Source organism: Paroedura picta, chromosome 2 (genome assembly GCF_049243985.1).
Source record: "Paroedura picta isolate Pp20150507F chromosome 2, Ppicta_v3.0, whole genome shotgun sequence".
NCBI lineage: Eukaryota > Metazoa > Chordata > Lepidosauria > Squamata > Gekkonidae > Paroedura > Paroedura picta.
Genome location: NC_135370.1, coordinates 173,307,007 through 173,320,909, shown reverse-complemented (window position 1 = coordinate 173,320,909; position 13,903 = coordinate 173,307,007). Strand labels below are relative to the sequence as shown.

At 50.5% G+C, this 13,903-nt stretch overlaps 2 protein-coding genes across 5 annotated transcripts in view; one reads left to right on the top strand and one right to left on the bottom strand.

Moving 5' to 3' along the window:
• Positions 1-776: 776 nt before the first annotated feature.
• Positions 777-12,982, bottom strand: ZBTB25 (zinc finger and BTB domain containing 25). 4 transcript variants are annotated; one of them, XM_077323885.1, is made up of 3 exons: positions 12,222-12,982; positions 7,565-7,744; positions 777-5,674 (listed from the first exon to the last, which is right to left on the bottom strand). In XM_077323885.1, exons 2-3 carry the CDS (start codon positions 7,735-7,737, stop codon positions 4,531-4,533), a joined length of 1,317 nt encoding a protein of 438 aa, XP_077180000.1. In that variant the 5' UTR covers positions 7,738-7,744; positions 12,222-12,982; the 3' UTR covers positions 777-4,530. The 4 variants fall into 4 exon arrangements, with proteins under 4 accessions (XP_077180000.1, XP_077180001.1, XP_077179998.1 ...); XM_077323886.1 differs by having other exon boundaries at positions 777-5,671; positions 12,222-12,977; XM_077323883.1 differs by lacking the exon at positions 12,222-12,982 and adding an exon at positions 8,963-9,465.
• Positions 10,779-13,903, top strand: part of ZBTB1 (zinc finger and BTB domain containing 1) — a 35,416-nt gene continuing 32,291 nt past the window's right edge. The window contains exon 1 of the mRNA XM_077323879.1: positions 10,779-10,966. The gene's annotated coding sequence lies outside the window, so the exon portion shown is untranslated. The remainder of the gene's footprint in view (positions 10,967-13,903) is intronic.

Genomic DNA, 13,903 nt, shown 5'->3' with positions numbered 1-13,903 from the left:
CTATGAACTGTTTGGTGCCAACAATATCTTCACCGAAGCATACAATGGTGTGCCCATTCTAATGTACAAATCCAGGAACCCAGTTCACGAAGAATGCTTTAGGATGCTTAGGGCTGATCCTGCGTTGAGCAGGGGGTTGGACTAAATGGCCTTGATGGCCCTTCCCACTCTAGGATTCTAGTTCAGCAGTGGAATAGGCTGCCTAAGGAGGTGGTGAGCTCCCCCTCACTGGCAGTCTTCAAGCAAAGGTTGGATACACACTTTTCTTGGATGCTTTAGGATGCTTAGGGCTGATCCTGCCTTGAGCAGGGGGTGGGACTAGATGGCCTTTGTGGCCCCTTCCTACTCTATGATTCTATGAAGTTAGCATCTACCTGGAGCCAACCAGTCCATCCATCTGGCCCTCAAAACTGCGGGAGTTCAAATGTTGCACAGCCCTGCTCTTCTCACTTACTACACTAAGAATTACAGGCATGCTTGTGTATTTCGTTGCTGACTTTATTGCAAGACTTCAGCTGTGTATGAGATAATTGCATTAGGGTTGCCTGGTTCTCCCTGTCTCACGACCCAAATCCTATGAGAAGCAGGTGGACGGACTACCCGGCCGTAAAGTGATGGAGATAAGGAATATTGGTCCCTGCCATCTCATAAATCGCGGTGCGGGCTTCCTCTGATCGAGCCTGTAAATGTGTAGAAACCGCCGTGAGCACAGCGTCAGATACCTACGGAACAGCGAAACGCAAGGATCTGGAGAATGAACACGAAGCACACAGCTGTCCGATTCAAATAATTTTATTCCTTCCGTTTTTTAAAACGGGGCTGAAGGTATGAGCTCGAAACCTTTGGAGGTCGCCGGACACTTGAAAGAGTCTGCGGTGGGGCTGGGGGACCTACTATTCTGATGCAATCTTACGTCTACAAACTAGAGTTTGCAACTAGCTAACGTTAAATAATTATCCCACACAAGAAACATCAACATGCCTTAGCTCAGTGAGGAGGTTGGCTGCAGGAGCTTCTGTGGAATCCACCTGTTTGCCTGTTTTGTGACTGAAGCGTTCGGACGCCAGTCTTTTACAGGGGTGGCCCAACTGTAGCTCTCCAGATGTCCACGGACTACAGTTCCCACGGGCCCCTGCCCTGTGTTGGCAGGGGCTCGTGGGAACTGGAGCCCTTGGACACCTGGAGAGCCAATGTAGGGCCACCCTTGCTTCACTTCATGTCCACGAACATCCTAATGCTGACTGCTTAGCCCAGGGGTAGTCAAACTGCGTCCCTCCAGATGTCCACGGACTACAATTCCCACGAGCCCCTGCCAGCAAATGCTGGCAGGGGCTCTTGGGAATTGTAGTCCATGGACATCTGGAGGGACGCAGTTTGACTACCCCTGGCTTAGCGCTTATTCTTCAGGGGAATGCTTCACAAAAGTGTGATCACTAGAGGCACATGACACATTGCATGCTGAGAGAACCAGTTCCCAGTTCCCTGATAGGCGATGCTGCTCCCCCAAGCTACCCTTCCAAATTGAATCAGAGCCCAGCAGATGTTTAAAACGCCATTTCCCATGGCTTCTGCACGGCTGCGGGTAAAGAGCTGGGTTTCGGGAACCTGGACTCATCTCAGCTCAAAACATAACGTGTATTTTGGCCATAGGTCATCTATTTTCCTCTGAGCCAAGGAGTGACGCCTCACTCTTAGACATGAAAAGCCTGATCACTCATTGGAAAGAGGCAAGAGCAGAGCAGGGACTCATTCAGAGAAGCAACAGGCAAATTGCCTATCCTATCACAGCTGAAAAAGAGTTGTTATTTTATACCCTGCTTTCCACTACCTGAAGGAGTCTTGATGCGGCCTTCCCTTCCTCTCCCACAGACACCCTGTGTGGTAGGTGGGACTGAGAGAGCTCTAACAGAACTGTGACTGACCCAAGGGCACCTAGCTGGCTGCATGTGGGAGAAGAGTAGGAAATCCAACCCAGTTCTCCCAATTACAGGCCACCGATCTTAACTACCACCCGACGTCGGCTTTTAGCAGAGGTGATACAGCAGAATTGCATATCTTGAACGCTGATTGTTTAGACGAAGATAACGCCTGAGCTGTGGGCATACAGAGACTCGTAGCCCACCTTCTTTCGCGCTAGGTATTTCCCCTCTATCTTTGCACTCAACATAGCTGACAATTGGATGAAACAGTATAAGAGACACACCCCAAACAGGAGGCCAGTCTGCAAAGAGGCCCTGCTAGAACAGGGAGTCATACAGAGATGTAACAGGCAGCCTGCAGAGTGATATCCCGGGACCACCAGAAACCTTCTCATGGCACGTCAGCAAGCCGGCTCTCCATATGTGGTTGGCTTTTCCTCTGGCCCCCCAAAACTCGGTGCTATACAGAACACGCCCCCAGAAACGTTTTTCCCTTTTCTCCTTTAACAGAACAGATACCCAAGAAGAAGAATTTGGTTCTGGTATAACCATGGTTTCTTTGCCTCTTCCCATCATTCTTGCTGGCTGGCGTTTTGTTTGTTTAAAAAGGGAGGTTTGTACCATTATATTTTTAAACAACCGTAGCACTTTTCAATTGCCAGTTTTTAACCCATTTTTTAAAGTCATAAAGCTACTGCAAGGAGCGGATGTTGCATGATTGACAACACACACTAGACTGCTTTATACTGAGTCAGTCCCGGGGGCCATCAAGGGCAGTACGGTCTGCTCCGCTGGCAGCTGCTCTCCAGGGTCTCAGCCTGAGGTCTTTCCCATCGCCTCCTGTCTGGCCCTTTTAAACTAGAGATGCCAGGAATTGAACCTGGGACCTTCTGCATGCCAAGCAGAGGCTCTGCCCCTGAGCTAAGGCCCTTCCTCATAAACCATTCCCTTTCTGGAGCAGTTGTTCATCTTTAAAAGAAACCAGTGGGCAGAAGGGGGCTACAGAGAGTGCTGATTGGCTGGGCCAGAAGTTTCAGCACTCTGAAGCCCCGCCCACCTCAGCCCACCCACTGCCTATCAACATCCCCCATCATCAAGAGAAGCCAGTTATGTGGTCAATTTGCTTTTGCAGAGCAGAGCAGGTCTCTATTTCCTGCGGGTCCCTGATCCTGCCTTTCACCTACCACACCTGCCTCCTATTGTCATCCAGGATTCAGACCGTGGATTCACCTGGAAAGCTACATACATGCGACAGAGAGCTATTTAAGGATGACCAGGGCACTGTCATGAGCTGGCTGCGACTTAGAATTATAGAATCATAAAAGTTGGAAGGGACCTCCTGGGTCATCTAGTCCAACTCCCTTCACTGTGCAGGACACTCCCAACCCTCTCACTCATCCACTGTCACCTGCCGTCCCCTTGAGCCTTCACAGAATCAGCCTCTCCGTCGGATGGCTCTCCAGATTCCCTTTAAAAATCTCCAAAGATGGAGAACCCACCACCTCCTGAGGAAGCCTGTTCCACTGAGGAACCGCTCCAACTGTCAGGTACTTCTTCCGGATGTTTAGATGGAATTTCTTTTGAATTAATTTCATCCCATTGGTTCTGGTCCGTCCCTCCGGGGCAAGAGAGAACAACTCTGCTCCATCCTCTACATGGCAGCCTTTTAAATACTTGAAGATGGTTATCAGATCCCCTCTCAGTCGTCTCCTCAACAACAGTTCCCACCACCTCCCTAGGAGACATTCCCCCGTACGTGCCCTGCAGAAGGATCCACACCATCAAAAAGAACACAGCAGGAAATCAACCCGGGATGTGAACCAATGGAGATTCCGATCCAGCACATTCTCTTCTGACCAAGGCTTGAGTCAAATGTCTTCCTATAGCCCCACTCTTTGAGACCCAGAGATGGCGGGGGCGGAGCATGCGGCGTTCTGAATTTGGGGCGTGTCCCTCCCTCTCAACTGCCATCACACCCCCCGTGCACCTGCCACGTGGGCTGCTTTGCTAGCAATTCAGAGCGCTGCATTTCGGAGCCAATGGAAGTACCCAGGTCAGCAGGGGGCCTCAGGCGCCGTTGTAATTTGCACACAAAATGGCCGCCCCAGGAGGCGGGGTCAACCCGAGTATGTCAGGGAAGGACGTTATGCATAACTCTAATATTCACTCTTTAACGTTTGAAACAGAAATTCTCTTTAACAGGGCGCCTCTTAAAATAAACACTCAGTTTTAAGCTGTTTCCTTGCCTTTGGTGACCCAACGAAGATCTTTACGCTATGTTGACGGAGGCTGCCAAAGCAAGCTTTTAAAAAATCTGCTCAGCCCATGAGAATCCCTACTGGACAGAAGCCCTATCTGGCCCTGCCCATTTTGTGAAAACACTCGGGCGCCCTGGGAAAGGCGCTGGGGGGAGCCCGTGGGCACCATGCTGGGAATCTTTCCCTAACAGTCTCCCCATTGAGCACATGACTCGGAGCAGTGTAGGAGGCGAGCACTAATGGCACATCAGACAGCCGTTTCAAAATCCAGAACACGCGGACTGCTTTCAGCACCGATGTAAGAGAATTCTGCGCAAATTCGCCGGCTGGAACCGCAAGGGAGGACAGGGCAGCTACTCGACCAATATGGTGTCGATGTTCTCTGTCGAGAGCTCGGCCTCGCGTGCGCACCGCGATTCTAAGTGAGCTTGCGGGAGAGCGCCGCCTTTTGCCCCGCTCTGTGTCCAGCCGTCCCCGTACGGCTGAAACTTGGCGGCTGCCGGGTTCGCGACCCGCTGGCATCGGCTGTACTTGAAATGCTTCCCTTTGTGCGCGTACATGTGCTCCAGCAGCTGGCTCTTCCGGAGGAACTTGTGGCCGCACACCACACAGCTGACCTTCCTCTTCCGGGAAAAAGAGAAGTTGCAGTTCAGCTCCACGGGCTCCGAATCTTTGGACACCAGGGAGAGTTGGCCGATGGGCAAGGCCTCCAGATTTCCACGGGAGGGATGTGCCGACCGGCGCTCGGTGTCTTTCCGGAGGAAGGCGTCCAGTCGGTGGCTTTCGGAGGCTTCGTGGCCGTCGTTGAGCATCTGGCCCTCGCCCAGGTCGTTGCTCTCCAGGATAGAGGCGGGCACCCCGAACGGCAGGGACCCCGAGATGTGCGTGAACAGGTGTTCGCGCAGAAGCCCCCGGGATTCAAAACGCTCCCCGCAGTACTGACATAAATGGACTTTGGCGTTCGTTTTAGGAAAGGCCGAAACCCCGAGATCCGGGGAGGCCGGGGCGTGGCTCTGGGACACCACCGGTTCCGGGTCCGCTTTCTCCTGTTTAATGGCCGCCGGTGGCTTTGCGGGGTTTTCGGCGGCTTTGGCGGCCCCCTGGACGGGAGGGTGAGAAATCTGCGGGTCCAGGGAGCTGTCGTCCAGCCCGATGGCCAGAGAGAGCTGGAGTTGCGGGTGATCGCCCTGGCTGGCCGCTCGGCTGCCGAGGCCTGCCAGGTTTTCCTTTGCCTGCAGGGTCTCCTTGGCGGCCTTGTGGGCGGTGGAGATCTGGATCCCGTACAGGTTGGAGGACTGCACCGACTCCGTGGAGAGCGTCCGGTTCATTTCGATCGCCATGTGGGACAAGTAGTCGGCGTGCAGGAAGCGGATGCCTTCCTCTAGCCGGGTGTGGCTGACCGTTTGCTTGGGGCCCTTCCCGGTGTACATGATGTGCAGCAGGTAGCTGAAGATATCCGGCTGGATGTCAGTCGGCTGAATCTTTATGCATTCGCTGCTTGAGACAAAGACGAGAGTTAAGTAAGGACATCACCGTACAAATGTCCGTGGAGAGATGCTGCTCGGAACACGGAACCGTGTTCATTCCCCATCCTTCTCGCTCTCTCGTTATTGATTTGATTATAAGATTTATAAATAAATATAAGCTGGACCGTGGAAAGAGGAAGAGGGGGGGGAATTAACATGGCTAATTCTGAAAATTCTTGGGAAACCTCACTATGGGCAGCACCGATTGGCCAGCGACTGTAAAGTCAAGAATTCACTTTATTTATTAAGAAGAAGAAGAAGAAGAAGAAGAAGAAGAGTTGGTTCTTATATGCCGCTTTTCCCTACCCAAAGGAGGCTCAAAGCAGCTTACAATTGCCTTCCCATTCCTCTCCCCACAACAGACACCCTGTGAGGTGGGTGAGGCTGAGAGAGCCCTGATTTCACTGCTCGGTCAGAACAGTTTTATCAGTGCTGTCGCGAGCCCAAGGTCACCCAGCTGGCTGCATGTGGGGGAGCGCAGAATCGAACCTGGCATGCCAGATTAGAAGTCTGCACTCCTAACCACTACACCAAACTGGCTCTAAACTAATTTATTTATTTATAGACTTTCCACCCAAGTCTATGCATGCCCTTGAATAAATCCTGTATTAAAATAAAAGCAAAACAATACTCTATAATTGAACAATCACGCATCACTTAAAATATAATAAAGATATCCAGGAAACAGAAGGGTGCTTATTTGCTGATGTTCAAGATTGTTTTAAGCTTCCTTGAATATGTTTTGGTGGCATTTTTTCCCTTGTTCACACAACTATGCAAAATAAGGCAGATAAGGCTGGCTTTGGCCCAGTGGTTACGGTGTCAGGGCAGGAGCCAGGCGAGGCAGGTTTGATTCCCCACTCTAGCAAAGCAGGAGAAGTAACAAATTGTGTGGCCAAGACACAAGGTCTTTGGGAGCAGGATGAAGAAAAGGTAAGCGAAAAGACTCTTTATTATGTTAACAGATCTTCATCCTAAACAAAATCAATCCAGAAAATAATCCACAGACAGGTATGTCTCCTTTAAGCCATGCTGAAAGCTGCTCCTGGAAGCCAAACAAGGTTCCTGTAAATCATTTCCAAGAGATTTCCTCCACAGCAAAAGCCTACGAGGCAGGGAGAACAGCTCAAGGAAGGAGCCTAGCTCAAAGTGGCTGTTTTAGCTTTCCTTGCTCGAGCGATCAGTCGGAGGTAGTGCTGCCTGTTAGTACATCTCTTAGATGGGTAGCTGTGTAAGAGCAGAGTCCCAAGGCACCAGAGTCCAGCAGCCCCTGAAAGATTAGCAGAATCTGTGGCAGAGGAGAATTTGTGAGTCACGGCTCACTTCCAAGATGGGTCGCCCTGTTAATCTGTCTGTAACAGGAGAAAAGAGCCAGAATCCAGGAGCACCTGAAAGACCAGCTAAATTTGTGGCAGGAGAGGAGCTTCCATGAGTCTCTGCTTATATCCAAGATGGGTCATCCTGTTAGTCTGTCTGTAGCAGGAGAAAAGAGCCAGAGTCCAGGAGGACCTGAAAGACTAGCAGAATTTGTGGCAGGGAATGAGTCACAGCTCCCTCCTTCTGATCTTTTCGACTGTCTGATATCTTTGCTATTAGACCCAACGCTGTTATCATATTTTGCAATTCGCTTCATAACTGACTGACTCACTGAAGAGCTGACGTTATGAAGAATCCTCCCCAGCAGACAAAAATCTTATCATTCAGTCATGGTATTCTGTAATCCGCTTGCTGATGGAATAAACAATCCCCCTTCCGTGGCTGCCATCCGCCTTGGGCCACAGTGACAAAAGGCGGACTGCAAAGGAAAATAAAGGAATACCTAAACCATCCTGCACCCACCCCCGGATCTGCACCACCTTACCTCGTCTGGTGAATAAATATCATCTTAAAATAGTTGGAGAAAGCTGCCAGGACGGCTCTGTGAGCTTTGAAGTAGACGTCTCCAATGGCAACGGTGCAATCGCACAAGAAGCCGAACTCTCGCTGCATGTTGAGCTGCTGGAGCAGGATCAGGCTGTGGCTGGCCGTGTCCATCGTGGATCTAGGGGGATCCAAGCGAGATCTCTTAAAGGCAGAGCTCATTTCGGCGTCACGAACCATTCTGCTAGTTCAGGGGTTGTCAAACTGGGGCCCTCCAGATGTCCGTGGACTACAATTCCCATGAGCCCCTGCCAGCAAATGCTGGCAGGGGCTCATGGGAATTGTAGTCCACGGACATCTGGAGGGCCCCAGTTTGACTACCCCTGTGCTAGTTGCTTTGCTAGCACGATGGAACTCAACACTCACCCAAAGGGCACAGCTTCTCCAAGCCCTGTCTCTCCAAAAATGTTTTATTGAAAAACAAAGTCAACATATACACACAAATACATGAAGATGCCCAATGCTGAATCAGGCTGTTGATCCATCAATATTCCTGCCCAGGAATTAAGATCACAGGGAGAGGCCCTCCTGACCGTCCCACCAACGAAAGAAGCTCATTTGGTGGGTACACAAGGCAGGGCCTTTTCAGTAGCAGCCCCATGATTATGGAACCATCTCATAAGAACATAAGAAGAGCCACGATGGATCAGACCAATAGTCCGTCTAGTCCAGCATCCCGTCTCCCTGGCCAATTAGTTATCCTGGTGGGTCAACACAGGGCAAAGAGGACGAGGCCTACACAAGAGGTGCCTTGCAGGCTCACACTGAGGGCCCATCTAGTCCAGCATCCTGTCTCACACAGTGGCCAACCAGTTCTGAAGGTTTGTAGTTACACTGGTTTTTAGTTATTTTTTTAGCTTTTAACCTATTTATTAGTTTTAAAACCTAAATCAGACCAATGAGTTGATGCTTGCTGTTGAATGTATTATACTGAATGTTTTTAATTCTTACTGTTACCTGCCCTGAGTTTACCAAAAGCAGAAGATTACTGTGTTTGCATTTTAAAAATACTGTTCTTAGATTGATGGAGTTGGAAGGCACCTCCAGGGTCATCTAGTCCAACCCCCTGCACAATGCAGGAAACTCACAACTACCTGCCCCCCCACAGTGACTCCAATTCTACGCCCAAATGATGATTCCCCCCCCCCTCCCAGAAAAAGACCAGAATTCCTGGTCAGTCTGACCTGCAAGAATTTGCCTCCTCAAGCCCGAAGTGGCGATTGGCATTTCTCTGGGCATGAAAGGGCCACAAAAGCCAAGCACCGACACACTCCCTTCTGCCCACCCTCTCACAATCTGCCTAAGTTCACAGAATCCGCATTTCTGTCCAATGACTAACCTCTGCTCTAAAAGTTCCAAGGATGGAGACCCCACCACCTTCTGAGGAAGCCACTGAGGAACCACTCTAACTGTCAGGGACCTCTTCCGGAAATATCCATAACGCATCCCACAACGTTTTTGTGTTACTATTTGTTCAATGCTCACTCTGGAGATCACTCACTTATTTTGCCTGGGAAAGAATTAATAAAATTCTATGTTTTCAATTCAAAAATATTGTTCTTGTGCGTCTCTAATGCATCCCACAGGTTTTTTTTTTTAGTAATCCTGTTCATTTACTGTTCTGGCTGCTTCCGGAATGTTCCTGTAGGAGTTTGTCTGGAAAACGCTTAATAAGCGTGTGAGATTTCCACATGTTTGTCTCTAAAATTGCGTTTTTGCATGTCTGTAACACGTCCCGCAGCTTTCTCCGGTAGTACTGTTTAATAGCCGTCCTAGCCCCTTTCCGGAATGTTCCGGTAGCACTTGGGCTGGGAAAGGGTTAATGCAGGGGTAGTCAAACTGCGGCCCTCCAGATGTCCATGAACTACAATTCCCAGAAGCCCCTGCCAGCAAATGCTGGCAGGGGCTTCTGGGAATTGTAGTTCATGGACATCTGGAGGGCCGCAGTTTGACTACCCCTGGGTTAATGGATGTGCGAGAGTTTCCTAGTTAATTTCTAAAATATTGCTCTCCAGTACCTGCAAGCCCTGACACAGCTTTTTGCAGGACCACTGTTTGCTTCATGCCTGCTCCTCACCTCTTTCCGGAATGTTCCGGTAGCATCTGGGCTGGGAAAGGGTTAATAAATGCACGCATTCCACATGCTCATTTCTGAAATAGTGTTGTTGCGTGCCTGTAATGCACCCCACCCTTTCCTTGCAGTACTGTTTATTTAATTCCAACCTCTTCTGGAGGCCTTTTGACTGAGGAATCGTTAATGACAGCAGAAGCATTTCATGGATTCATTTCTAAAATATTATTTGTCAGTGTCTATAATGCGCTCCCCAGTTTCTGGGTGGTACGATTATTATTTTTTTTATGCCCATTCCTGCCTTTCCTGGAGTATTCCGGCAGGAAAGGGTAAATAAAAGCGAGGGATTTTCTGCATTTTCATTTCTAAAATATTGTTCTGAAACGTCCACCAAGCAGCCCGTTGGTTTTGTCTATTCTTTGTTTAATGCCCATTCCAGAATATTCCAGGATGACTTTCATTGGGAAAGGGTTAATAAGCATGCCAGAGTGTTGTGTGTCCATTTCTAAAATATTGTTCTCGCTTGATTGTCATGCACCCCAGCGCTTTTTGTAACACTAGGGTTTCTGCAGCGAAATTATTAATAAATTAAAGCATGAGATTCCTGTGTGTTCATTTCTAAAGAGCCGGCTTGGTGTAGTGGTTAAGAGTGCCAGACTCTAATCTGGAGAACTAGGTTTGGTTCCTCACCCCTCTACGTGCAGTCGGCTGGGTGACTTTGGATCAGTCACACTTTGCTTAGAGCTCTTCTCACAGAGCAGTTCTCTTAGAGCTCTCTCAGCCCTGCCTACCTCACACGGTGTCTGTTGTGGGGAGAAGGAGGAGACTGTAAACTGCTGTGAGACTCATTTGGGTAGTAAAAAGCAGGGAACATAAAAAAACAGCTCTTCTCTAGCAAATACCATTGGTGCCATTAACACATCCCAAAAAATTTCATTCAACTCTTTTTTGTTTAGAGACCATTCTGGCCTGTTCCCGACCATTTTGGAGATCTTGGCTGAGAAAAGGTTAATAAAAGCGGAAGAGACCCGCACGGTGATGCCGAAAATATCCTTCTCCGGTCTCCGTGGCTGCCTAGCCTCTTCCGGAGTGTTCCGGAAGCATTTTGGCAAGGAGAGGTTTAAGAATAGCACGAGCGTTCTTGCCTGTAACGTACCCCAGAGTCTCCATCCTCCTGTTATTTGATGAAGGCCACATCTGACTGTTTCACGTCGAGAGGTTTAATGCAGCAGCTGGATTTTTTTTTTATGGCATGGAGGTAAAGATCAGCTGGTAAGTCACATCTCATCACCTCCCTCTTAAAAGGACCCCAGTGCTGTTAGCATCCGAATATCCATGGGAACACCTTAACCGCCCCCCTAGTTAGGGTTGCCAACTGATTCAGGGCATTACTGGAGACTTTGGGAGTGGCGCAAGGTTTGGGGACAGGAGAAATCTTAATGCCCTCCAAAGCAGCCATGTTCTCTAGGGCAGGGGTAGTCAACGTGTGATCCCCCAGAGGTTCATGGACTACAATTCTCATTTGCTGGCAGGGGCTCATGGGAATTGCAGTCCATGAACCTCTGGAGGACCACAGGTTGACTACCCCTGCTCTAGGGGAACCATTTCAGAAAGGACCATGAAAAACAGGCTAACACCGGAAAGTAACCATAGAGGTATATTCAACAAAACCATGCTTAAGAGACCCACAGCCTATTGAACAGTACAAATATAAGAATCAATGCCACTCCCTTGAAACAATTTAAAGTGAAAGAAAGTACCAGAGGTCAACATCTATGAAAAACAAACTCATGGGGGGGGGGTGAACACGGTTGCCTGGAGGTTGGCAACCCACCCCAAAGGCTAATGCACACGTTGGATAAAGCACTTTCAACGCGCATCATCCTGTTCCGCACAGGAAACGCCAGCTGCAGAAGCCCCCTGAAAGTGCATTATCCGACGTCTGCAGGGGGACGGCTTAATCTATGTCGGAATGGGCAATTGGAGCTTTCAATGTTCGGGAAACCAATATCATAAGGTGACCAGATCATCCCACTTTTGGAGGGACATCTGGGGGCACCTGGCAAATTGTACTTAGGTTGAAATTGAAAAATATATATGACAATACTATTTTTGCGTTCTATGAAACTTTTTGTTGCTCCGTATAGACCGAATTGTTAATCAAGACCCCCACCCCACCCCACCCCGGTCAATGGTGTCCCGCTTTACCAATGCTAAAATCTGGTCACCTTACAATATCATGACCTGGTAAATCTCAGAGAGAGAGAGAGAGACACCCGCCTCCATTAAAGAGACAGGGCAGTTTTTCTCTCTCCAGGCTGTTGGCAACCACCCTCCCTCCCCCACGCATGCCCACAAACCCCAGAGCCGGACGCTTGCAGGGGCAGCCAAGCACCCAGGGCGCAAGGCCAGCGACCGGAGGGGGCGCAGGGCAGCTCCGCCTTGCAGCAGAGCCCAGCCCTTCCCTTCCCCGCATTGCAAAGGCCACCGGGCCAGCCTCCCCTCCCCAGCCGGTCGCCCTCCTTACCCGAGCAGCGGACGGCGGGCAACCAGCGGACGGCGAGCTGGCCAGGCGCGCGCGCGCTGCTGGGCGGCCGCTCGCTCGTTCGCGCTCGCGCCCGCACGCCTCCTCTGCCCCGGACAGCGCGCGCTCTAGACGATCCGTGACGTCACGCCAAGGCTCTCCTCGCCGCCGCGAGGGGAGCGAGCTCGCGCGCCAAGGGGAGCGGCGCGAGGGCATCGCCTGCGCGGGACGAATGGGACGTGCGTGCAAGCACAGAGCACCGCTTCTGCTCCGAATTCAACTCTCTCGAGCAGGGGTAGTCAAACCGCGGCCCTCCAGATGCCCATGGACTACAATCCCCATGAGCCCCTGCCACTCTCCCCATAACAAGCACTCTGTGGGGTAGGTGGGGCTGAGAGAGCTCTAAGCTCTGCAAGAAGTCAGGAAATTCTGGACATTTAGACGGAATTTAGAATCATAGAATTGGAAGGGACTTCCTAGGTCATCTAGTCCAACCCCCTGTACCATGCAGGACACTCGCAACCCTCCCGTTGATCCACTGTCACCTGCCACCCCCTTGAACCTTCACAGAATCAGCCTCTATGTCAGATGGCTCTCCAGCCTGTGTTTAAAAATTTCCTAAAAGGAAATGTTCTGTGAATAGAGAAGTGACAGGCTCTGAAGCCCCAAGATACATTCAGTTGGGTCGTTTGTTGGTCTGGTACAGGGATAGTCAAACTGTGGCCCTCCAGATGTCCATGGACTACAATTCCCATGAGCCCCTGCCAGCGAATGCTGTCAGGGGCTCATGGGAACTGTAGTCCATGGACATCTGGAGGACCCCAGTTTGACTACCCCTGGTCTAGTACAACAAAATTTGTGTCCAATGGTACCTTTAAGATTTATTCAATGCCAGGTCCTACCTTGGGAAGAACCCAAGCCTTCTAGGTACTGCTGCGCTCGGGGCCAGTGACAGGCACTCAGCCTGGCCTACCTCGCAGGCTTGTTGAGAAGAAAAAGGGGGAATAGGGCATAAGCCACTTTGGCGCCCTAATTGGGGGAATTCGGCAGGACATAAATGAAATCAATCGATAATCATCAGCATCTCAGGCAGACAAGGGCTGCTGTGGGCTTGGGTGAAAGAACGGCAAACGCGCCCACGTGCCGAGCACTGCAGGAAGCATCTGGGGGAAAGGCAGGTCACAGATGTCCTTTGTGTGGCGCACAGGAAGCCTCTGCAATGCTGCTGTGTACAACCGTGCTGGTGTTGGGCGTTGCTCTCAAGAGGGTTTGGTGGGGATCAACACAGACATGTCAAGACGTTGTGGGCCAGGCCAGCGGCAACCAAAACAGTGCCTGAGACCCATAATTAATCTTTTCTGGAGGTGACCCCAGGGGGTCTAACGTGCCCTAAGCAACAACATGTTTTTATTAGATTAGATGTGGCTTTCATATCCTGCTTCTGACTATCCGAAGGAGTCTCAAAGGGGTTGACAATCGGCTTCTCTTCAACATGACATCCTGTGAGGTAGAGGGGGCTCTAAGAGGACTGTGACTAGCCCGAGGTCTGCATGTGGCTGCATGTGGAGGAGCAGGGAATCAAACCCAGCTCTCCAGTTCACAGGCCACCGCTCTTAACCTCTCAGGGGTAGTCAACCTGTGGTCCTCCAGATGTTCATGGACTACAATTCCCATGAGCCCCTGCC

What these genes read in the sequence shown, in the direction of transcription:
- ZBTB25 (XM_077323883.1), bottom strand. Translation starts at nt 9,069, where the DNA reads ATGCGTTATGGATATTTCCGGAAGAGGTCCCTGACAGTTAGAGTGGTT. An exon ending in TTGGAACTTTTAGAGCAGAG is followed by an intron (nt 7,745 to 8,962) that starts GTTAGTCATTGG and finishes GGATCCCCCTAG; the next exon opens with ATCCACGATGGACACGGCCA. An exon ending in ATATTTATTCACCAGACGAG is followed by an intron (nt 5,675 to 7,564) that starts GTAAGGTGGTGC and finishes CTTTGTCTCAAG; the next exon opens with CAGCGAATGCATAAAGATTC.